The following is a 24507-nucleotide window of genomic DNA, read 5'->3' as shown; positions in this document are numbered from 1 at the left end:
AAATGTTATCTATCAACGTAGCTTTTCATGTAAACACGCAAACAAGGAGAATAACTATTACATTAATAATGAGCCTGTATCAGAGAAAGAGCAAAATACTTTATTAAAAAATCTCCTATGCGTTGATCATGTGACATAACAGAATTATGACCTAACCTCAAAACATTTAAAATATCCAAAAATAATTTCAATGTAATTAATTAAACTGATCACTAATCTAATTTACAACAGCTATTTTGTTCAACTGTTATGTTTGTGTTCCGTCATTTTACAATTATCGCCAATAAACAATCATTAGCTTTATGATGCTCATTGTCATATACTGTTTAAACAATGCTTAAATTATTAAGAAAGTCAATACCAAAACACCCCAGAAAGTGGAGATTCCTTCATTCAGAGGTGAGACACTACGTCCGGGCTTTCACTGGGGATCATGTGCAGCCCCTCACTGAAGATACGCTCACTGGAAGATTTCTTGTTTACATGGGATCTAATAAAATTCCTCACCAAGCAATCCCTTTGGATAAAGTGAATTTAATTGCAAATTTTAAGTCTCAGAGACTGGATGTTAAGACTGCAGACCCTTCTATAATATCCGCTATGATAAACGCCTTAGGTGATGGCAATTTAGTAAGCAATAAATATGAAATTGAAGATATGTTTCGAACACTTGACTCTGGATGTTGTAGCAGAATTAATGAGTTTACAATTGAAGACCATTTCAACTTATTGAATGCTTTTACTAATATAATTGGACATAAGGTTAGCAAAAGCAACTACTTCCTATTAGGATTAAAACTGTTAACCAACCAAAAGAATCATCTTAATAAAGAAAAGTTGGTTCATTTAATGTTCTATATTGGACTGTTAAAGAAAAACCATGTAGCTCAAGACATGATTAGACAATGCATTAAATTATTTACCAAAGAGACCATTGATAATCTAACAAGAGAAAACTTATGCATTATTTGCAATTCTACCTTTAAAACCAGTACAAAAATAAAAAACTTCCTGCTTCTAGATAGGATTAAGTCATATATAAACAACAACTTGAACTTACTAAATGACGCTGCAGTGTTCGTCACCTTCCTTAAAACTTTAAGACACAATCGGTACCAAGATGAAGACATTCTGAACACCATAACATGCACCATGTTTTTCAATGAAACCTTACAGTATTATTCATTCAGTGCCATGTGCCACATTTTAGCCTTATATGCAGATTTTTTGTTCTACGATGAGAATGTATTAAATACCCTAACTTCAAGGTGTTTGGAGCAACTAAAAAACTCGACATTTACCAGTAAAAATACATACTTAATAGACCAACCAAGAACTAAGGATATAAAGAGGCTTCTATGGGCTTTAAGTAATTTGGGCTATAAATTGTCCCAAGAGGATGTAGATAACGTTATAATGTCCCATATTAGAGTTAGAATTCAGGCAGGGGAGTTTGTGAATGATCAAGGTTCTTTAGTACAAATGATTTTATATCTGTGGATGATGCAGTATAAGGCTCGTGATTTAATTAGGGAGGTTTTGACTGCTGAAGTCGCTAAAGGTATTTGGGGTAAGTCATTTGCTCAACAAAGAAAAACACTATTGTATTATTTTCTATCAACTATCTCACTGTACTTGGCAGGTAATCAAGTAACTTGTATTGAGAGCCTAAACCTCTTACTAACATGCATCTACTATGAAGACCCTGAGCTATTTTACCAATTAAACTTGCGTCCGCAACAAACTTCATCATCTGCATACAACCAAAACATACAACTTGCCAAGAGGCCTACACTGCAAACCATAGTAGACAATTTAAAATCCATAGCAGTCCAAAATGGGATAGACAAATATGAAGTGGGGTGCCAAGTGCCTTTCATTAATATAATAGGAATCGCAGGGTTTCAGAAGAAGATTTACAAAACTGTGAATATTGAAGTATTAGATCAATATACTTGTCTTAAAAATACGGATAATGTACCTTCAGGCTTGATGAAGTTGAAATTAAGAATTCTGGATAGATGCGATGAGGGTTTAATTGTGGTGAGTTGGGATTGTGTTGATTTTTTTAGGGTGTAAATATAAATGGGGTGTTTTACAGGTTTAGTTGTGTTAAAATATTAAGGGGGGGGATACAAGAGTGTAAGTGTTGTGGCCTTAGGAGGTATGTTTGTAATATTAAATTGTACCAAAGAAGTGATGGATGTACCAAGGAAGTGATGATAGATGTGTGATTCTTGTTTATATATTTACAGATAGAGGAGCGAGACATTGTCGACTACACCAGCGTAGAGATGCAACAGATTTTGGAAGAAGAAATTTCCTTAGTTTGTTAACTTTTGTTTCTATAGTTAATTGTTTACATTTTAAGAAAAAATATAAGATATGTTATTTTCGAATCGTCATTAGATTATACACAATTGGCGTTTTTTTGGCTCACGTTTAAATCAAAATTATTTCAAAAGAAATTGATATTTTTATAAAGTCATATTTGTAACATTTCTCGGATCTTTTCTGATTTTTTCAGGCCTTAAAAGTTCCTTTTTTAACTTGAGTTTTCTCAGTTAATTTTCTTAAGAATTGAATTGTTTCATTCCAAAAATTTGCTCAAGACAACAGTCTTCTTGTTGAGAATAAGAATAGCTTTAAGTGATAAAGCAGCTACATGAAAAAGTGATTTTAAAACATTGTAGTATTGATGACAAATAAATAATGTATGTTAAAATATCAAGCAATGGAAGTTACCTACTATCTTCAATTTATTAACTCCCTACAGTAATTAACTTTTTGTTGTAGCTCACCTTGCAATGGGTTATTTTATGGGCTATTCAGTTCTTTTTTAATCCGCCAATAGAAACTTTTATTTTGTAACAATCAATGTATTTATTTCAATGTGCCTAACAAATAAACAATAATTAACTTAACTACTAGAACTTTTAATTACTATTCCGCTGAGTATCAGATAATAAAAAATCCTCAAAATAAGCTTCTCCCATGTTACAGAAGACCAGAAGCTTGCCTCCTTTAAACACTCATAAATAAAGAGACCCATCTGCAGGTCCTAAATAATGCAAAGAAATCAATATCACATCTATGATGGTCCACACGCCTAATCCTCCAAAACTAAACAATTTTCCAATCCCCTCCTGCCAGTGCCCCAAATAAAACCGATCCGCCCCCAACCCACCCAGCGTTATACTTAAAGCTAGGGCAGTATACCATCTACAACCCCTTGTCCAGCTGCACTTGACTCTTTTATTGAACGTTCGTTGCCCTAAACACAAAACATCACCATTCACAGTACAATTGGTTATGTATATGTCTCTTGGAGAGGCCACAGAGTCACATGTGGCTTTCAGTTCGCAGCTGTGCTCCCAGTGTTCAGTTTGGTAGCAGTATCTGCACAAGTATTTTTTGGTGAGGTCTTTATTAGGACCCTGGAAAATATACCAAAATGAAAGATTTTAAATTTTACTTGAAAAATGAATTAGTATTAATTGGTTTAAAACTTACTTGACATTTCACTTGGGACCTCACTCGGCACTTTGTGGACATTTCCCGGCCATAAACGCATGTTTCATTTAAATCACATTCAAGACATTGCATGGGGAGGTCCTTGCATTCAGTATTTGTGGGACATTTCAGAACTGTATCACTCTGTGATGGATAATTAAGGCAATTTTTGGTAGACAAAGATGTCTCATAAAGGTTAAAAACAATAACTGATACAGTTCAAGTTACAAAGAATGAAGAGTAGTTCAAGTAAAATATAGAATTAACTATCAAGCTGTTCTTGTCATCAAAATATTGACCAAAGAAATTTGGCTCAAGTCATTACAATCAATAATCATGAAACACTTATGTACATTGACTTCTGGTGGACATTGACTTCTATTTTTAATATGTAGCCACAGGGGTATTTGTGCAAGCAATTAATGTCTGTTCTAGGAATTTTTCACTTGCATATTTTAAATTTAAATTAAGATGTTGTAAAACCCTTTGAAGACTTAAATCTCAGTTGTGTATCAATCAATTCCCTTATCTTATCATTACAAGACGTTGGTAAACATAAATTTAAAATTGTCGAAAAATCTAACGGTCTAACCGCAATTATTTCATTAAAAAGTTTGCATTAGGTTGAGTTGTGTGACCTCTAAATAAATTCCTCAAAATACTGATAAAAAGGTAAATATAGAACTTTTATTTTTATACTCACCTGTTTACCAATATCTTTAGTTTCATCCGAAATATTCGTGTTTCCTTTCGTCTCTCCTGCAAATGATTTAATGCTGTTATCCGCTGAAAAACACAAATTTCATGTTGGGCAAGTCTGCAAAACATTTTTGCGTGTGTCTTATACCCGTTTGTATGTTGTTGGCCAGGAAAGTAAGTAGGACGAATACGGCTTGCCTTATGTTAATGTGTATGCATCTCATTTTGAGGATAAATCAGGAATTTTTGAGAAAAACCCACATTATTTTATTATTTTTCAAGCTCATTTGATTAATAGGCCGCCATGTTTGTTTTGTTTCATCTTATTTTGATTGACAATGACAGGGAACAGCTGATTAACTGCTTTTGAGATCTAATTACTCTTATTGCTCTAATCGGTTCTAACCACATTAAAGATTCTTCTTAGATAACCACACTGAGAAAAATAATTTTAATAGAAAATGAGCGAAACTACTAATAACAACATTCTTGTGACGGGCTTCGGTTCGTTTGGAGTTCACAAAATAAATGCAAGCTGGGAGGCAGTTTCGGCCCTTCCTGACAAAATCGAGAGCTTCAATATCATCAAAAATCAAATTCCTGTTGAATACAAATACGTCGAGAAAAATGTACCTCTTTTGTGGGAGCAATATAATCCCAAGGTATGTCTAAATTAAAATTGATATATCTAAATACGAATCTATATAGCCTAATTTTAGTTAGTAATTCATGTAGGAGTAAGCTCACTAAGTACAGAAATACAACTGGAGACATGTGCTAATAGAACTGGCTATATAAAACAGGACGTGAGTGAGGCTTGTCCTCAATCTGGCCAGGCTTGCTGCGGTAAAAGAAATAGTGAGGACTGTATTAAAACTGGATTATCCACTGAAGTAATTTGTAACAGACTCAATCAAAATCCTCTATTAAAAGCTTCATTGTCGTGTAATTCCGGAAGGTATTTAGTTTACATTTCTACTTATTTCCTTAAACTTCTTTTTATATATATATTTTTAGATATTTATGCGAATTTATTTATTACGTCTCGTTGAACGTGAACAGTAAAAGGACGCTATTTGTCCATGTACCTCCACTTGATCAACCTTTTAGCAAGAGCCAACTTACTTTTGCTTTAGAGGAAATAATAAGATGCGCTCTTGAACTCATCGAGGAGGAAGAACAGAAATACTCAATTGAGTTCCAAACTAGTGCAGCGAAAGTTTATAAAAATGGAAGAGCTGCAGTGTTTTAATTTTATTTGCATTTATTTTAACCAAAAAGTATTTAAAGACAATTAGACACTGTTTAGTAGCAGGAAAATAATGAATAAAATCATTAAGACTTAAAATCAATTAATATAAAACATTAATTAAAATAATAAAATATTTTTTAGAAAAACGAAAAACTCTTCTTAATTTTTACATTCTTTACGTAATGAGTACCAATTCTAAACGTAAGCGCTTATCCAATTATAAAAAAAAATTATCTGACAGCTGCTCATAACCTCACAATAATAATAGTAAATATGTCAAAACCAATTTTTGTAATGTCTCGTCATGAATTTTATCAATTTTATCACTGAAAACATCTATCTAGATCAATTATTTGACTAACCGAATTTGTAGTACCCTTACCTTTTACCATTTAACCTTCTTACTTTTACCTTATTGGCAATATCACCCTCAAAATGTCTTATGAAGCTCTCGTTGACCTACTCAATAAGGCACCGATAAAAGAATCCCTTGAAATTATAACTTTAATCCTAAACAGAATTGAAAATGTATTGAAAAATCCCAACGACCCAATGTTCCGGACCTTCAACAAGTCAGACCCAGTCATTACAAGGTTTATACTACAGTCTTCTTTGGGCACCTTTTGTTTAAGATTCATGGGATGTTTGGAGGTACTTAAGATATATTTTTAAGCATTGGAGAAGTATGTTTAATATATTTTAGCAACCAGAATACTACTTTCTCCCTCAGAATTGTAATTTAAGTTTGCTTACTGAATTGAGAGATATGTTATTAGTGTGGAAAGAGTCAGTGAATGTAGAGGCTTCAGGAACACAGGTAGAGTTCATTTTGATGCTAGAAATCAAGTTAGTGGACTTAACAATTTATTCGGCCATCAGTTTTTACAAAAATGGTTATCTTAATCTTTAGGTGTCATCATTGATGATCAATAAACTCAAACCACTATCTGTGATCAAACCAATAGTTTTACCAGTTTTGTCAGCAGTGAGTTAATTGAATTGAGATGTCTTTATTATGTTAATTAATGACTTATTTTGTATAGAAATATACACATCCATTTTTTGCTAGAATTGAAATGATATTCCATAGTTGCCTTAGGTATGCAGATGAAAATATATTGGAAAGAGCTAAAAATTTGATACCAGTTGCAACATTAGAATATAAGGCACAAAACAGATTACGAGAATTCCAGCGGCACATAAAAATTAGTAAGTTGTCTTGGACATAAATTCCTCTATATTAAGTTTTTGATTGTGGTTCATTACATTTACTTTTAGACAAACTAAATATGTCTGAAATTTTGATCCAAGATATGCTGATTTTGGAATTACTTGAATGGTTTAAAAAATCTTTCTTCACCTGGGTCTCTAGCCCTCTTTGTGATTTTTGCAATCGTGAAACTAAATTTTCGCACTACACTCATGAAAAATCCTACTTGCAATACACAAATAGGGTCGAGGTTAGTTTGCTCCCTTAGAAAAACTATAAAAAATTAACAGTTATAATTGCAGCTGCATCGATGTGCTTTTTGCCATCAATTCACTCCGTTTGCCCGCTATGAAGACTTAAATATTTTACTAGAGACACGGCGGGGAAGATGTGGGGAATGGGCTAATGTTTTCACATTATTTTGTCGAAGCATGGGATGGGATGCGCGTATAGTCTTTGATGAAACTGACCATGTTTGGACTGAAGTATTATCTCTTATAGTAACTGACAAAATTCCACAATGAATTATGCCTAACAACAATTTCAGGTCTATTCTATTGGCCAGGAAAGGTGGTTGCACTGTGATTCATGCGAAAATATGTGCGATCAACCTTTGATTTATGAGTGTGGATGGAAGAAGCAAATCAGTTATGTAATTGCATATTCTAATGAGGAAGTTCAAGATGTCACATGGAGATACACCAGTAATTTTAAAGAGACTTTGAAGCGAAGGACCGCTTGTAAGGAAGATGAGATAATCAGGGTCTTGGAGGATTTGAGACAAAGACGACAGGTGAAATTTTCAGAGACAAGGCGAAAGTACTTGACCCGAAGGAATTTGATGGAGCTTGTGCAATTTTTAACTGAAAAGTATTGTTACTGCAGCGTGACGGTTTAGGGGTTTAAAGACAATTTTAAGGAAACCTGGGATCGAAGACGAGAAAGGACGCCAATCTGGAGATATTTCCTGGCGTGTTTCGCGAGGAGAAATTGAAGAGCCACCTAAAGGTTTTGTATGGAAAATTGATCCTGCAGCTTATTTGTCAATGCATCGTGCAACCGTGCGCTACTCCTCTTCAAATGATTGTTATGAACTTGTTTCTGGAAATGAGCTAAAGGATAGCAAAGAAGGCTGGGCCTCTGGCTGTTACTTCCATCAAAACATCTTTAGAAAAGTCGAAGATGATTGGAAGCAGGTGTATTTAGCCAGAAATGGTAGAATATTTCCAAATTTTATTTATCCTTAAATTGAAAAATATACTTTTAGAAAATAGCTCTGAGCAGGGGACTATAACATGGAAGTTCCGATTTCCAGCAAATTCTTCCAAGAAATTAAAACGAGTGGCCGTCAGATTCTGTTGCGCAATGTATGCAGATGCATGTATAAAGGCTCAGTTAGGGTGTGATGGCCGTGTCGAGAACATAAACACAGGTAAGTTTTGCAAAATGCAGAAATTATTATTGCGAATCATTTTACCTTTTTCCAGACGCCAGTGTATATAAAACCGATAATTTTGCCGGCCAAACTGAATTGTGGGTGAAAGCCACTTTATCTGGGGGTCAAGGAGATATTGCGTGGCAACACGCTCAATTGTTTAGACAGCCCTTGGAATCTGATAAGTTTCCATTTGCAATTGCGTTCACTTTTTAATGAAATGTGGCAAATAGTGTTGATAATTTATGGCTAAATGCATATTGAAAATATTGATAGATTGATATTTATGTAATATGATTTTATTTTGATTTAATTAATGGTTTGTTTTATTAAAGTCAAGTTGAAAGAGTCACGAATGCGATTTTCAGATCTAGTTGGATGATACGGAGGCAATGAATAGGCAGATCGTGTCTATTTTAAGACTCTTAGAGAGTGAGAGAGACTCCCTAATACTGAATTGACGAGTTGACACATCCTTTCAAGCTTCCAGCAAAACACATCAGTTAACACTTTCCCTTTTAAATTTAAACCACAAACTAATTTTACCCTAATCTTTTATTCCTAGCGCCTCATCTTGGGCGTGGAATCATCCAAAGGCGTGCCTTCATTTCGGGTACTCCCTTATTGCAAGACCCTAGCCCCTACATCCTATCGCACTTCCTCACATTAAACCTCGATTTACGTAATGTAAGAGAGCATGGATAGAGATCTTCTATTTATCTTTGATGGAGGAACGCGCTTTCGAGCAATAAGAGCATGAGCCAGAATCACATTAGCAACACCCACAAAGAGGTCCCGAGTATTATTTTATTTCGTAGTACAAACATCCGTTTGTCGTCGCGACAGTATTGGACTGAATCATTTAAGAACTGATATCGCTTCCAAACCTATAAAAATGTTTATAGCCGGTTTTTTGTAAAGGTACAGCTCATAGGCCTAAAAATCGATACTTGAAACGAAATAATATACACAGCGTTCCCAAAATAGGGATGTCTGCCATGAGGATCTCGTAAATGGTTATAGATATAGACTTAGTTGTAGGGCCGCTGTTAGTAAGACTGGCGTCCTGGGCGAAATTTTTAATCACCGTCTCTATACTCCCATGAAAAATCGTCGATCAGGAAAGTCCGTTGTCTCGCTATAAGGCCGGTACTGCTTGGTTACGTGGGAGAAATGTTGCGCATTCAATGGACTACTTTCAGGATGCAAACAGATCTACAAAATTCTCTTCGGTTTTTCAGTTATTTCGAGAAAATCGAAATTTTGATTTTTTTTATTAGAAAACAGCCAGTGTGGCTTCAGTGGCGTACCAAGAAGCGCATTTCCAAATTTTAAAATCTACTTAGTAATTAATGGTTAATTTAAAGTGGAAGTTTTTAGTAGTGCAGCAAAAAGAAGAAAAGGAAAAGTCGCAAAGCTCGCCATACCAGTTTTGACTGTGTTTTTGGGATTCTTAAACTCTTTTAGGGACGCTCCTGGATTCTTATGTTGAAACCAGATTGAGTTTTCGACTTTTTTAAATGCGTTTAATGCTTTTATTAATCAATAATAGAGATCCTCAGGGAAGTATTAAAGAGTGAAGAATAAGAAAATTCTTATATCTGCAATAAATCGAATAGAGCGTTGACTTTTCTGGGCTTCTGCACTCTATTTGCATCGCGCATAAAATCATCTCGCGCCTAATAAAGCAATCGTAAATTAACCCTTTATTTCTATAGAGGATGAACCACTGATAACCAACAACAAAAGACCAATTCACGCGGACTTGTATTTCTTCATCAATCACTCGGGATTTTAATGCTAAATGGCCGATTTCAAAATCATATCGCGTGCACAAAAACCGTGATTAACCATCCGTTGAAGACCAAATTAGTCGTATGATTTTGCAAGGCGAACATCATTAATTTTCTAACTCTTTCTGTGTACCAGAATGTGCCAACTTTCATCTACTTCACGAAGAGTTGCGATATGAGACTTCGCGCTATTGTTCACAATCGAATTATTAATACGCAAGCGACATATTAATTAATCAATTTAGAGCTTGTGGATTGACCTTGATGTGAGTAAGTACTTCCCCCAAAAAAATTTTTCTAAACAGAGTTTTCATGGGGCGATGTTGGACCCTAAATGGACTCCCTGACTTTTCTAAACTTACTCCTAAGCTCACCCCCCTCCCCCATAAACTCATCCAAATGGTTAGAGAACCATGGCAACATGGTACCTTCCGAAACCCGCAGAACCACCAATAAGGTTTTGCTTGGCGAGTCTCATTACGAAAATTTCTTTGAGCGTAAAGTGGGTTAGGAGAAAGTTTAACTTTTTCAAGATAAACGGTTGCACTGCCGATTCAGTGCAACATTCGCAGTTGTTCCGCGTCGCGGTGTGTAGAGACGCGAATTTTCGGCGATAATTTAAGGTAAGTTTTCAGTCAAATTTCCATTAAAATTCTCCATTGCGTGGTCCTCGGAAGGTGCGCGAGCGATCAAATTCCTGCAGCCCCCGAAGGGGATCGCAGCGAAGTCCTGAGGTTAATTGGGGGCGCGTTCTCGTCAATAGTAACAGAGGCTCATAAATATACTCAGATCTTCAAAACCGGCGTTTTGGTCCGTGAAAGGGCTAACGTAGGGTTTCGTTCGAGACACCTCATTAAGCGCTCACTCGAAGGGTTCGATTTTCCCCGTAACCATCAAAGAGAAAGTTCCTAACGTTTGTTCCTAATTTTCGGTTCTTGCCTCACGTCCTGCGACAAAAAGCCGAATTGCTGCCGAAACAATGAGGTCGCTATTACCATATCGCACGCACTAACTGCGCTTTGTTATTGCTCACCAAACAATAACCAGAAATTACTTCCTGCTATTATAAAATCCTAACGACGCCACTGACTATCATTGCCATCGTCCATCTGCAAAATGAATAATGACCGCAAGAGCGCCGGAACAAGAAACTTCAATAACTGGGTCATCGCGGATACCTACCTAAAAACCACAATTGCGCGACTCCTTCAGCGGTACCTAGAAGGAAGGCGAAACAAAGTGGTGAAGAAACCGAACGTGAAGAAAGCATTTTACTTTCTTCGTTTCTTATTCGGAGTCACTTTCTCATCGGGACCGAGTAGCGGTCTTGGCAACCTTAACATTGGCCTTTCGAGATCATGAACAGCTGAATTGCAGGTCTAGAGTTGTGGCCAATGCTGCTGAACGCAGCTGCTGCAAACTTGAAAAAAAGGTACTTATGTGCTTTAGTTTAGTTCCGCACGAAAAGTTGCCTCTGCAAATAGTCCCGTAATGCCCGTAACGTGCCGTTCCGAGACTACTCAAAGCGGGTTTGCCTTTTTCGTGAATCTTTCTAAACCAAGTGTCCCCGTTGCATCCCCCAAATTGACGATTTTCACGTATTAATCGCTCTTTTTATAGCAAACATCCAACATTTTGTTGTTTCCAGATTTCAAAATGGTGGATTCCAATAACAAAAACATCTGCCAGTGGATTTCGCCATTTTGGCCCCTTTGTCATACCCGTCAGTCAGTTGTTTCTAAAGCCAAAAACAACTGCTAGCTCACTTAGCCATTTTGGCAATCAGACAGCAGAAGCAAATCTTAGGGATTTCCTTAAAAAATGCGTATTCTAAAAGGCTCTAAAATGAGGGTCAAAAATGTCTGTTGAAGATGCCAAAGGTGGCGTCCGCAAACACAAAAAGATGCCGGACTAAGACCAAAAATGAGTTGGAACATTAGGGCACTTCTATACAGGTTTTTGATTTTATTTAGGACCAAAGATGGCGTCCAAAATGTCTTATGTTTTGTCCGCTCTATTGATCTCAAAAAAGTGTCTTCCTAAAATTTGAATCAAACTTGCCACTGCAGTAATTCAAATGAAAGAGAATTTCACCGTGTTTCTCAATGCTTTAGCTATTGCCACATTCAAATTAGATGCCTCGTAATTATGGTTATTACATCGCGAAACACATAGTCGAAAAGAAAATCACGTTGTATCGATTATTGCTTGTTCCGGAGTCTATGTATGGAATCATTAAGCAATTTATATGACATTAGTGCGCCCAAAGCGAACAAAACAATTCTAAAGAGTTTACTACCGCTCAAACCAACGCATTCGTTTCTGCAATTACCATTATTTTTCAGATTTAGCTGTAGAGAAAACTAATCTTAGGACCTTTAGTAAATACTACATTAATACTAACGGCAAAATGGGAGTGGGAGGTTACCAAGAGTGTGAGCAATACATCTGCACCCTGCCTGAAGAAGAGAAGAAAAAGGCCTTGGAAGAGCTCAGAGAAGACGACAATATCAGAGAACAATCCCTGGAACAATTCAGAGAATGGATCAACAAACATCCGAATATTAAAAAATGTAGAACAGGTACGTTTTTTATGATTCATAAGTGTTTTTGTAGATTTCACCGAAGCTTTCTCCGGTTCATGAGATGACACGCTATTGTTGAGATCTAGACCATAAATATATAATTTCAGATGCGCCATTCTTGTTGAGATTCCTTAGAACCAAAAAATTCAGCGTTCCGCAATCTTGTGAAATGTTAGAGAGGTATCTTACCATACGGCAGTTGTACCCTCAATGGTTCCGGAATTTGGACCCCGAAGATAAGGACTTGAAAGAGATTATTGAGGCTGGGTATTTGGTACCGTTGTTGGAGAGGGATAATGGAAGACTGGTGAGTGTATCACAAAAAAGATCTTTAGGAATTTGCCCTGAAAAAGTGGTTTGAGAAGTGAGTTTCAAACGCAGCTTTGTGAAACAATTGCGCGCGCTTGCCTATAGCTGCAATGTAAAAATATTGACAACTACGTTCCAAATCCAAAATTTCTTAAAGATTTTTTGCTAAAAATTGCCAAAATTTTAGTGACTTGGAGCCCTTTCCCCCTTCTCGGAACTCTTAGCAACTTTATGTTATCAGTTAAATATCTTTGATTTCCGCTTCAAGTTCGCCCCAACTCGCTGGAGCATTGTCTCGCAACCAATCACACATTTCTTCATGGCGGGTGGACGTCTGTAAACTCGTTTCATTTTTCAGGTATTGTTCAGTTGTGCAGGCAAATTCGACCCTCACAAATACACATCAGCTGACATGGTCCGCGTCCACAGTTTGGTCACCGAAGCTCTGATGGACGATGAGGTGAACCAAATCAACGGGTACACCTACATCAATGATGAAAGCGGGTTCCAGATGGCGCACATTTCCTTGTGGAGCCTGACGGATGTTCGGAACATTCTTAGGTGCATACAGGTGCGTTTAAGCAACGATTCAAGCGAAATTTCCTTCTAAGTTATACGTTATGACATAGAACACCACCCCTATGAGACACAAGGCGAACCACTTTTTGAACATTTCGGCCAGTGCTATTAAACTCATTGAGTTTGCTATAGGGTTGCTGAATGAGAAGCTCAAAAACAGGATTTTCGTAAGTGGTTTTGGCTTTTCTGATTTTGGGAGTAATTCGAATCGATATTTCGCAGATGTATAAATCTGTAGAGGAACTGCATGAGAAGGTGGACAAGAAGATGTTGCCCAAAGAGTATGGAGGGGTAGTGCCGTTGAGTGAAATGGTGCAAAAGTTTAAGGTGCTTTTAAAGGAGAAACGCGAGTCTATTCTGAGTTTAGATGACATGTACATAGAGATAGATGAGAAAACGTGCCCCCTCGTGTCGGAAATGAACGAGGAGCTGGGAATTGGGATTGATGGGTCTTTTAAACGCCTTACTGTTGATTAAATATATATATATATATAGGGGTTTTCCTTTTAACACGGCATAGGCCTAAAAAAATTAAATAAAATCTCTATGTTACATTTCTTCGAAATCCCCAAAACCACCGAAATATACGAGTATGAAAGTTTTTATAAATAATAAAACATTTTATTATTATTCATTTCGGGATTGGCTACAAAAGGTGTACGAAATTGTCGCTCATATTATCTATGACTCTCTACGTGCTATTAGAAGAGATTTTTTCCTCGACTTATTTCTGCGGCATTTTCTGTCCATTCACATAACTCTACCACCGTATTAATTTCAGTTGTAAACACCAAACTTTTCATATAACCTCACAGATAAAAATCGTGGATCAATGGATTTAGGTCTGGTGATCTCGAGGGTCATTTTACTGATCCATTGCTATCTATTCATATATTAGAAAATTGGTTATTTAAAAAGTCCTGTATTTTTTTAAGTTTTTTTCATGCGCACATATTTCCGTCTTTTTTGAGATGTTGGAAAAACATTACAAAAAATTTTACTTAGTTTTTTGAGGTCTATATCGTGTTAAAAGGAAAACTCCTATTTAAGATCCGCCCTGTAGATGAGTATCTAAGAAAAATACTTCATTATCAATATTAAAAAAACATTTTTTATATTTTTGTTGTTGCACTCCTCACATTTTCCCACAAGAAGCGGCACTCCACTCAGTTTTGTGATAGTTTACCTTGTTAAACGTTATTTTACTAGTTATTTGTTATTGCTATAATTGTTTTTTCTGTTTGTCCGGTGGAATTTAGTTACCAACACGTTGTATAGTCAGTTTTTAGCTATTATTATTGTAATTTAATTTGTTTATAATCAGCTTATTATTGGAGTTTTAATAATTTATGTTACTGTTTAACTGTCGCATCTGTATTTGATAATAATAATAAAATCGATTGAAAGTTTTTTAATTCACCCCGTATGCAGATTTTTCGATATGCCTTGATACTTCTATACAGGGAGCAAAATATACAGTATGTCCACAGATAGAGGGCCGAAGAGGACAAATGGACAAAAAATGTCGTCTTTCGACAAAAAGTCATTCTTGATAAAAGTTTCTGCTTCTCGAAAAAATACGATTTACGAAGATACTTTTGAACTTTTTTATACAGGGTGCCCAAAAACTACGAACACATGAAATATTATCAAGAGTAAACTACCTTTATTTCTCATTTTGGAGCAAAATGGTAAATAAAAAACAGATTTCAAATCCTATCCAAAGTTTACAGACAAAATTTTAACTGAGTATTCCATGTTTTATTTTTCTTTTAAAATTCAACCAATTTCTAATTTTACCTTTTTCACCTCATTTCACGTATTTGCAACAAGCATGACAACAAATGTCACAATATTAATTAATAATCTCGTTTTGAAAAATAATTTTTTTGTGGCCTGCAAGAAGTCCTGACCTCACTATTTCTAACACATATCTTTGGGGCCGTTTGAAGCAATTAACGTTTCAGCAACCCATTGATAATAATATCGATATTTTAAAACAGAGAATTTTAGAGTCAGTTCAAATGATTTCACTTGAGGAGATAAGAAGAAGTTATAATCACATTAGACAGCAGTTTGAGAAATGCGTCGAATACGGGGGAGGTGTGTTTGAATAAGTAATATCTACTAACTTTTATTTTGAATTACTTATAAACTATTTTGGAATAGTGAAATTTTGTATCTAAACTTTGGATAGGATTGGAAATCTGTTTTTTAATTACCATTTTGCTCCAAAATGAGAAATAAAGCTAGTTTATTCTTGATAGTATTTCATGTGTTCGTACTTTTTGGACACCCTGTATAAAAAAGTTCAAAGTTATCTTCCTAAATCGTATTTTTTCGAGAAGCAGAGACTTTTATCAAGAACGATCTTTTGTCGAAAAACGACATTTTTTGTCCATTTGTCCTCTTGGGCCCTCTATCTGTGGACATACTGTATATATGTCGGAATAGCGTTTGATGCGTTTTCCATTTTGGAGGAAAGGTATCTCTTTAAAAGTCAAAGAATGAAAAGAGAGACTAGCGAATTCATTACCCCACGACCGCTATTCTGCTCGTCAATCTATTAACTGCCAGTTCTTTGTCCCTGTTATCTTAACTTTTTCAGTTCTGGTGAGTCCTTCAGAACCGTGGGAAAAGTACCTGCTAGTCCCTATTACAAAGGAACCAATTTTACCAAATTTAGTGTCACCCAAATAATTAGCACACATGGCCACTTAAGAGCGTCGTGGTATTAGTGACCTCGCTCGACAATGCTTTTTCTTAAGAAGGCTGTCAGCGTGCCCTTCATCTTATTGTCTTTTCTAATATTACATCTACAGAACTTAAAAACTAATAAATCTCCGACATATACATATATTTTATATTGGGTATAACATATCATCATGGAGTATTTCAAGGGGCGGTAGTACTCTAGAAAATAATAAAAAAAACGTCTGAAAAACGCAAAATGTGAGAAAATATGTTAAACTTTGTCATCCTGTATATCGAAAATGATGCGTTTTTGACCACGGGTCTATTAGCATTTTTTTTATTACTTTGCAGAGTATTATCACCCCCTGAAATATCTCTATGACGATATGTTACACACTGTATATTTTTTGGATTTAAGTAAAAAAAGACCTACAAAAATGGAAAAATTTTATTGCCAAACGTCGATCTATTGTAAAAAATGTTGATCCAAATTCGATTTAGTTCAGAACCTGAGAGCAAGGTTTAATATTAATTCGAAAGAACACAATATTAAACTGAAAATTAATCTACCGCAAAACGCCTGATAGACTGTAAGTAACAGCCACCACTTTTCTCATTCCGTAAACCACCAACCCGACTAAAAAACCCCTTGAAGGATTACAAAAAAGGCTACGAAGCTCAAGCTGATACTCAATGCCTCTACCCCGCTCCTCACAAACAACCCGAAGAGCACCACGTTGCTGTGAGGAGCTGTAATATTGTAGCTAATAGCCAGATCCTCGTTCCTCCTGCTTTCCAGGTAAGTGACGTTGTAGACAGAGTCCAGATTGCCTTTCAAACTGACCGGTCGGTAGAAGTCTTCAGGGCCAGACTTCCAGACGCCCCAAACAGTAATATGGCGGAAAACTGTGGTATAGGAGCTGGGGGGGCGGACGCCGCAAGAGGAGATGTCATTCTCATATAAACAGGCAACTACAGCGCAGAACTTGATGTCTACTTGTTGGTTGTACAATGGAGTTTTTCCCTCGTAGGCCACTAATCTGTGGAGAGAAAGGATAACGTGGAAAAATTACTTAAAAATCAGCACCAACTTGTAGACTTCTGAAGCATTCGTCTCGTTCGCATAAGCCAAAATGTTGAAACTACAGCAAAAATCTCCAGAGCAAATCTCATCTGTGATGTTTTCGGAGGAGAGATTTAAGGAACGAAAGGTATAGGCATCGTAGTTAAAATCGTTCAAATTCTTGTAGTTAGACAACACTTCGCGTGTCTCATCGTCGAAAATGTCGAAACCTCGGAGGGCCTAAAAATCAATCAACTTTTGATAAGGATTAATCCGGTTATACACCCACTTTTTCTTACAAAATTTTTGTTTGCAGACTGTGTTTGGACATTCGCATACATGAAAGTGGTTGCAGACTTATCGGTCAATACTTTCCTGAGCACAGTACCGTCACTGCTCACGATGGAACTACCGCCTCTACCGTTGACCGGGTTGTTAATGTTGGAGGCTAGTAAATTCACTTTATTGGCCAGGGCGTAACCCACTTGAACCTCCAAAGCTGAGAAATGGAATTTTTCTTCAATGGTGGAATATGTAATTCCATGAAGATCATGCGTAAAACCAGCAAACAAGGAAAAATCAAAATGTGAGAAATGTTATCGAAAGTTGCTGGTTCTGAAAATTATGCCACTCATTTAATGTCTCCTGAGGGGTAAAGGTTTTTTATAATTTGAAGAAATTTGTATTTAAGTACCGTAAAATCAATCCAAGACCGTTTACCCCCGGACTCGGTCCTATGTCTTCCTGAGATTGCCGCAGTGGCTTGTTGCCGCAGTGGGCTGAATTCTATTACATAAAAGTGACAAAGAATTAATTTACTCTTATAAAATAGACATTTCCTCCCACTGTGTTACGTTGAATCCACCACACTGACGTTAATTTCAAAATTACGTCTATACGTTAGTCACGGCTACGAGGGTCGTTCTAAAAGTTGCACTTAAGTAAAGTTTCTAGGAAGGCCAAAGAGTAATTAGATACTCAGCGTACATAATTGCCACATAAATACTTGTGTGGCGTCATAAACCTCCTTCATACTTTTAAGCACGTAATCAAACTTAAAATTTGAACTTAACTACTTCGAAATCGGAACACGTGATGTGTTATCATAAGTAAATTATACTTACACATATAAAACGGTATATAAGAAGTCCAAGCAGCGACATAAATAACGTCGGTGACGTTGACATTGCTAAACATGCTCTTCGATGGATGCAAGTAGAGGATATCCATGCTAGTTATTAGCCCAAAGGTACCAAATTCTGTAGTGAAGGTGACCGGGTCACTTCCAGGGGTCAAGTTAGTTTCGTTGTAAAGGTTGATCTTGCGATATTTGGCGATTAAGCTACCAGTAATTGAGAACACTATAGTAGTGCTGTAGAACACTGTGCTGTTTGAGGTGTCAAGTGCTCGTTCCAGGAAATTGGCTACCACGTAGATCTTGTTCTCTATTGCCGCATTTGAGAGGCTTAGCAGAGGCTTAAGGAACATTATCGTTGAACATTGAAGGCGAAAATGGATTGGAAACTTACACTAAAGTCATTACTAGCATACAAAGCGGTTTCAACTTCAGGAATGGCAATGGAGTAATTCTCTGGATCTTCAACCACACCGCTCAAACCATATTCAGGAAAAACTATTATTTGAGCTCCCATATTCTGAAAATTATCATTTACATCTAATGCTTAGATATTTGTAAGTGTATAAAAAAAACTGAGTACTGATGTTAGCAGTATTAAAAAATATACGTAGACGCATTAAATCGGTCTGTAATTCTGAGCATGTCCGGCTTAGTCTTTGCTCTTTATATGATAAAAGTGACAGTTACCCACGAGCTGTCACTCAGTGCAAGAAACTTGATTAAGAGATGAAAGTTTCGAGACAAAATTTAAGAGATTTAATCTGAGCAAAAATGCTGCTGAAGCTACAGAAATGATCAATTCAGCTTGGGGAGCTAATTCTGTTGACGCTTCAGCTGTTAGGAGGTGGATTAACTAGTTTCATGAGAGAAATTTTTGTCCTGAAGACAATCCTTCACCTCCGGGTGTACAGAACTTATAATCGAACTTTACTGGACGAAAATCCGTGCTAAACTAAAAAAAAAGTTTCCAGATCAATGAGGAGTAACTCAATAAGCAATTTTAGTTCGATTGCACTAATGAGAACGATTCAAAAGGAAGGAAAATGGGTTGATGAGCTAACCGAAGACAACAAAAATCGAGAAGTTAACATCTGCATGAACTCTCGGCATTAAAGAAAGAATTTTCTGTATGACAATCCTAAGTATAGAGAAGCATGGGTTAATCTGGGCAGGCATTCACATCAGTTACAAAATCGAATATTCATGCCAAGAAAGTTTTATTATGTGTCTAGTAAGATAGGAATGGAGTGAGCTGTTACAACTGAACGTTTTCAGGTCTAAATGATCAAATTGAGAGAAGCGCTAGTCACGGAGGTCGGACAGTGATATTGCTGCATGGTTATGCTCGTCCACATGCAACAAAACCGGTCCAAAAACGCATCTTTTCCTTAAGCTGAGAAATTTTCCAGCATCCAGCGTATTCTCCAGAATTGGCCCCTTCGGATTTCTACTTAATTAGATCAACGCAGTCTTATCTTTCCGACCAGCAGTTCTCTAAAGTTAAAGATGTTCGAAAATGGCTCGATGACTATTTTGCGTCGAAACGACTAAGCTTCTATCGCGAGGGCATCCATCATCTATCCGATAAATGGCAAAAGACTATAGATGTAATGGGAAGTAATGGAAATTATTTTGAGCATTAACATTTCCAATAATTATGTTTTTAATTAAACTTAGTTTCACAAAAAAATACTCAGTTTCTATCGATACACCTATTACCTTATGCTTACATGGGCAGACTGAATTTGGTAGATGTAATTATGCACATTTTCTTCAATCGTCCAATTGGCGCCATTTTTGGATGTTGCCGAATTGTACTCGACAACTGCGGCAATATAGTCCTAATATTTACGTTTATAGTTTGATCTTTTATCAACTAATTAATTGTGATTTAAAGACTTACCCCTCGGCTCAACTGGGTGCACCCTAAAAGCAACAAAACAATTCCTTTAACCCACATTATTCTAAAAGGGAGCGTTCCTATACCGATTGCTATCGTACAGAGGTGAAACCGAATATTCGATTATTATTAGAAAATAATCCTTATCTATGATAATCCTCTCATATTTGCTGACTTTAGATAGGAAATAATTCTCGTGGGTATTACGCATTGTGCAAATATTTGAATGTTATTTCGGGGCCAGTGTGAGGAAATTAAGAGGCGAGAACTTTTTTTTTTATTTGCTTTTAGAGGGGAAATCTCTAAAACTCCATATTTCATCCATCCTTAAAAGGTTATTTAAGTAAAAAAAGATTAAGTCATGGTAGTAACATCTTGATAAACCCGCCCAAGCATTGGAAGCATTCATGTAGATTAGATACTATTTCGTAAAATACGACACGTCATAGTTTTCTGAACAATTTATTGTGAGAGTATTTAATGACTAGCCCGGTAAAAACCGACATTAACGTAATTTATCTAAAAAAAACCAACTAAGTCATTCTCATCTCAGCCCTTCACGCCCCGCCTTTCTTAACAATGTTTTCCTTTTCCTGCTCTCCCAACTCAACATTTACACCTACAGCACTCCATTTCGAAGTTATGTAAATAAGTACTGAAATTGATATAACGTTATGTTAATCACATATTTATTTATGTGGTTTGTAACATAAGGTTAATCCTTTTGTTGTTAAAAGGTACGAACTTTGAGGTCCTGATATCAGATGCAATGGAGCGCAGAAACATATATTGATTTATACTGGGTGTTTCATAATATGTCAAAAATTAAGGTGAGTCTGTGGATGGCTTTAAGAAAAAAAAGATCATATAAATATGGATGATGATGAAAAAATGTTATTTTTAAGTTTTTTCCTAATATGTTCGTTCATATATATCGAAAATGTTGCGTTTTTGACCATGGGTCTATTAGCATTTTTTTATTATTTCGCAGAGTACTATCGCTCCCTTAAATATCTCTATGATGATATGTTACACCTTGTATGTCTACTTTGCTTTCTGTATAGAAATTCCATCGTGTAAATTCTGAGTATTTCTAACAATCAAAAATTTAAAAATGTAAGTTGCACTAAAATTTGATTTATAGAATGATGAACCTACAACAATCAACAACTTCCAGTATTAAAATCCGGTTCTGTGATTTGAGCGGGACCTACCCACTTACATCGGTACAATTCTTTAGTATTTGAATCTATTTCAAGCTGAAGGTGCTACCACAACGTCGTGACATTCAGTGAGTAAGTACTTTCACATTACATTAATTCATGGGTACCATTTGCAACAAAAATTTTCGCTAATGTTATCGCTATGTTATAGATCTTTTATAAGTTTTATCACCCAGAGATTATGCGAAAGTTCCCGAATAATTCTCAAGATTTTCAGTAAAGCACTGAATTCTTTTGAATAATCCAAAGGTATATTTATTCAATTTAAGCAAAGGTGCATTTCAGGATGAACCGCTTATTTGGTTCGGCACTGACATTCCTTTGTCTGCAACTGGTTCTTCAAACCAGGTAATTACCACCAAAAACCATCAGGTTATCGACCTTTTTGACCCTCCTCATTTTAGTAATGCACTGAAATCTCCATGGCGATATGAATGCGTGCAAGGCCATTGCCAAAAACGAGCAAATAATAATCTAACTCAGAATACTGCCTTGAGTTTATCCGCTTGTAGGATATTTTGCTCTGATGTTGGAGCAATATGGCCCAAACCCACTGGGGAGGTCTCAGTTGGGAACGTGTTGAGTACCATAAACGTTCATAGCATTGATGTACTTGGAGCTCAATCGGAAAGCACCATTTCTGATTTGGTTGCAGGGGCTGCAAAGATCTTTAGGGGGCAGATTGAGAAACTCATTCCTCGGTAAACAGCTTTTCGATTTCAAGCTTTAAACTTTCAAATAAAATTTCCTCCTATCGAACGACTGTTGGTTTGGTTGGGTATAACCCGTGACCAAACCAAACGATCAGCCAGAATATTTGAGCATTAAGCAGCATAATTTCTTATAGAAATTCCTCGCCTAAAGGGGGTAAATCTTTGGTGGTCACTCTGGATATAAAAGACCAAACTAAGAACGCGCTATCTCTGGATCTGGACGAAAGTTACATGCTAAAAATTGGCGAAACTACGGGTAATTTTGCTTGACTTCAAATCCTGGAAGTTTTATAGCTACGACAAAATTCCAGATGGTAGAGTGCAGGCTCTAATAGTAGCCTCCACCTTCTTTGGAGCGCGTCACGGTTTGGAAACCCTGAACCAGTTGATTATTTTCGATAATTTGAGGGAAGAGCTGCAAATTGCAAGGGATGTTCTTGTAACCGACAGACCGGCCTACCCTTACAGGGGGGTGCTGTTGGACACCTCAAGAAATTTTATTAGTGTAATGAAAAAGTGATTAAGCACGGTGTATCTCAAATTGGAAGCAAATTAAATCTGAATTTTTTCGAATAAAATAAAAATTTGGGACACACTGTATATCCATTTGAAGTTACAAACCTTAAATGGAGCTAGAAATTGCGACTCAAAAAAATTTCAAGTAGGCGTTAAACTCCAGGAGGCATGTCGTAGATAGATTCATCTATCAATCAGACCTTTGATGGTAAATAGTAAATAGTAAATTAATCAACGTCTTACGTTTACGGGGTTCCGCCTACTACGAGATTTTTTTCGCCTCTTATAAGAATTAGGGCCGGTCTTATTCAGACTGCAACCTCGCCCTCACAAGGTTAATACTGATAATAATGAAACTATAGGTGGATGCCATTAAAACTACCATAAACGCCATGGGAGCATCCAAATTGAATACCTTCCACTGGCACATCACCGACTCCCACAGCTTCCCCTATGTATCAAAATCCAGACCCGAATTGTCAAATTACGGTGCCTATAGTCCGGATAAAGTGTACACCCATGAGGATATTTTAGAGATTATTAAATACGCAAAACAACGGTAAAGTTTTTCCTCCCTATGCTTCAGAATGTATTTATCTTTTTTAAAGAGGGGTAAGGGTGTTGCCGGAATTCGACGCCCCCGCCCACGTGGGAGAAGGGTGGCAAAACACCGGGCTGGTTACCTGCTTCAACTGGCAACCCTGGCAAAAATACTGTGTGGAGCCGCCTTGCGGTCAGTTCGACGTCACCAAGCCGGAACTATACGACGCCCTCGAAGATATTTACAACGACATGTTCGACCAGTTTCAACCCGACATTTTCCACATGGGCGGGGATGAAGTCAACTTTAATTGCTGGAACAGCACTCAGTCGATCGTTGATTGGATGGGCAAGAAAGGGTGGGGGCGTACAGAGGCGGATTTTATCAAATTGTGGGATTATTTCCAAAACCAAGCTCTGGAAAAAGTTTACAAGAAGGCATGTGGAAATCATAAATTCACAGTTTCAGCTAATTTTGCTAAGAAGATAATTTTTATAATTCTGTATAGATTTATTAGTACTTTAATGTATTCTCTTTTAGGCTGGAAAAAAAATTCCCGTAATAATGTGGACCAGCCACCTGACCCACAAAGAGTACCTCATCAATTCCCTTCCCAAAGACAAATATATAGTGCAAATTTGGACTTTAGGCACTGATGAGCAAGTAAAAAATTTAATACAAAACGGTTATCAAGTGATTTTGAGCAACTACGACGCCCTTTACTTGGATTGCGGCTTTGCCGGCTGGGTCACCGATGGAAACAACTGGTGCTCCCCCTACATTGGCTGGCAAAAAGTCTATGAAAACAAGCCCAAAAAGATTACAGGTAAGGAAATGAAGCTCCTGGTTGATTATTTTTACTTTCTTATCACAAATTATTTTAGGAGACAAACGAAAACAAGTTTTAGGTGCAGAAGCGACTTTCTGGACTGAACAAGCAGATTCCACATCTCTGGACAGCAGGCTGTGGCCCAGGGCCTCTGCAATGGCTGAAGTGCTCTGGAGTGAACCTGAGACTTCCTGGAGAGCGGCTGAAAGCCGGTTTTTAATCCACAGAGAACGACTAGTGAAGCTGGGTGTAAATGCCGATGCCTTGGAACCTGAGTGGTGCTTGCAGTACGAGGAAAATTGCCCTATCGGGGGGAAATTCAATGTCGATAATAGAGTATAAAGGGCAATGAAATGCGATTAAAAATCCCTATTGAGTTTTAATTAAATCGTGCTATAAACAAATTTAAAAAATATATGTATGATCACAAATCAAAATCGAGTTTTTCACTTACTGAAAACCTTGAAGAATAATTATTTGCATATCGAGGGAGAAAAGTGCTATTTTTACCCCCG

At 36.7% G+C, this 24507-nt stretch overlaps 7 protein-coding genes across 11 annotated transcripts in view; 5 read left to right on the top strand and 2 right to left on the bottom strand.

The window, feature by feature from the left end:
• LOC136420134 (pyroglutamyl-peptidase 1) overlaps positions 1-5567 on the top strand; it is a 63613-nt gene extending 58046 nt beyond the window's left edge. Inside the window, exons 2-5 of one of the 2 annotated variants that reach the window (XM_066406930.1) lie at positions 3758-4185; positions 4671-4874; positions 4932-5170; positions 5230-5567. In XM_066406930.1, coding sequence (XP_066263027.1) covers positions 4674-4874; positions 4932-5170; positions 5230-5464 — 675 coding nt within the window. In that variant the 5' untranslated portion in view covers positions 3758-4185; positions 4671-4673 and the 3' untranslated portion in view covers positions 5465-5567. Of the gene's footprint in view, positions 1-3757; positions 4186-4639; positions 4875-4931; positions 5171-5229 lie in introns of both variants that reach the window. The other variant, XM_066406931.1, reaches the window with a different exon arrangement.
• LOC136420124 (uncharacterized) lies at positions 192-3826 on the top strand. 3 transcript variants are annotated; one of them, XM_066406918.1, is made up of 3 exons: positions 192-1570; positions 1643-2043; positions 3746-3826. In XM_066406918.1, exons 1-3 carry the CDS (start codon positions 334-336, stop codon positions 3755-3757), a joined length of 1650 nt encoding a protein of 549 aa, XP_066263015.1. In that variant the 5' UTR covers positions 192-333; the 3' UTR covers positions 3758-3826. The 3 variants fall into 3 exon arrangements, with proteins under 3 accessions (XP_066263015.1, XP_066263014.1, XP_066263016.1); XM_066406917.1 differs by lacking the exon at positions 3746-3826 and adding an exon at positions 2256-2873; XM_066406919.1 differs by lacking the exon at positions 3746-3826 and adding an exon at positions 2102-2207.
• On the bottom strand, positions 2859-4523 carry amx (almondex). Its single transcript, XM_066406929.1, has 4 exons — positions 4361-4523; positions 4217-4299; positions 3514-3657; positions 2859-3437 (listed from the first exon to the last, which is right to left on the bottom strand). The coding sequence occupies exons 1-4, from the start codon at positions 4434-4436 to the stop codon at positions 3033-3035; spliced, it is 708 nt and encodes a 235-aa protein (XP_066263026.1). The 5' UTR covers positions 4437-4523; the 3' UTR covers positions 2859-3032.
• A 209-nt stretch (positions 5568-5776) lies between the features above and the next one.
• Positions 5777-8396, top strand: Pngl (N-glycanase Pngl). The gene is made up of 10 exons (XM_066406539.1): positions 5777-6115; positions 6168-6281; positions 6375-6449; positions 6508-6673; positions 6743-6924; positions 6977-7159; positions 7222-7544; positions 7594-7889; positions 7942-8106; positions 8162-8396. Exons 1-10 carry the CDS (start codon positions 5900-5902, stop codon positions 8323-8325), a joined length of 1884 nt encoding a protein of 627 aa, XP_066262636.1. The 5' UTR covers positions 5777-5899; the 3' UTR covers positions 8326-8396.
• Positions 8397-10375: 1979 nt separating this feature from the next.
• On the top strand, positions 10376-14790 carry LOC136420131 (clavesin-2-like). Its single transcript, XM_066406927.1, has 6 exons — positions 10376-10525; positions 12248-12484; positions 12595-12794; positions 13155-13367; positions 13426-13542; positions 13598-14790. Exons 2-6 carry the CDS (start codon positions 12313-12315, stop codon positions 13850-13852), a joined length of 957 nt encoding a protein of 318 aa, XP_066263024.1. The 5' UTR covers positions 10376-10525; positions 12248-12312; the 3' UTR covers positions 13853-14790.
• A 1735-nt stretch (positions 14791-16525) lies between these two features.
• LOC136419761 (vanin-like protein 1) lies at positions 16526-20423 on the bottom strand. Its single transcript, XM_066406295.1, has 7 exons — positions 20174-20423; positions 20001-20111; positions 18662-18787; positions 18257-18608; positions 17432-17631; positions 17161-17372; positions 16526-17109 (listed from the first exon to the last, which is right to left on the bottom strand). Exons 1-7 carry the CDS (start codon positions 20228-20230, stop codon positions 16707-16709), a joined length of 1461 nt encoding a protein of 486 aa, XP_066262392.1. The 5' UTR covers positions 20231-20423; the 3' UTR covers positions 16526-16706.
• Positions 20424-21319: 896 nt separating this feature from the next.
• Positions 21320-24423, top strand: Hexo1 (Hexosaminidase 1). 2 transcript variants are annotated; one of them, XM_066406915.1, is made up of 9 exons: positions 21320-21465; positions 21679-21741; positions 21798-22094; positions 22241-22362; positions 22418-22611; positions 22985-23181; positions 23231-23600; positions 23704-23989; positions 24048-24423. In XM_066406915.1, the coding sequence occupies exons 2-9, from the start codon at positions 21680-21682 to the stop codon at positions 24332-24334; spliced, it is 1815 nt and encodes a 604-aa protein (XP_066263012.1). In that variant the 5' UTR covers positions 21320-21465; position 21679; the 3' UTR covers positions 24335-24423. The 2 variants fall into 2 exon arrangements, with proteins under 2 accessions (XP_066263012.1, XP_066263013.1); XM_066406916.1 differs by having other exon boundaries at positions 21320-21469.
• Positions 24424-24507: the final 84 nt, after the last annotated feature.

The sequence above is a fragment of the Euwallacea similis genome, chromosome 3 (assembly GCF_039881205.1).
Source record: "Euwallacea similis isolate ESF13 chromosome 3, ESF131.1, whole genome shotgun sequence".
NCBI classification, from domain to species: domain Eukaryota; kingdom Metazoa; phylum Arthropoda; class Insecta; order Coleoptera; family Curculionidae; genus Euwallacea; species Euwallacea similis.
Note: the sequence above shows the minus strand (reverse complement) of the source record. Positions and strands in the feature narration are given on the sequence as shown.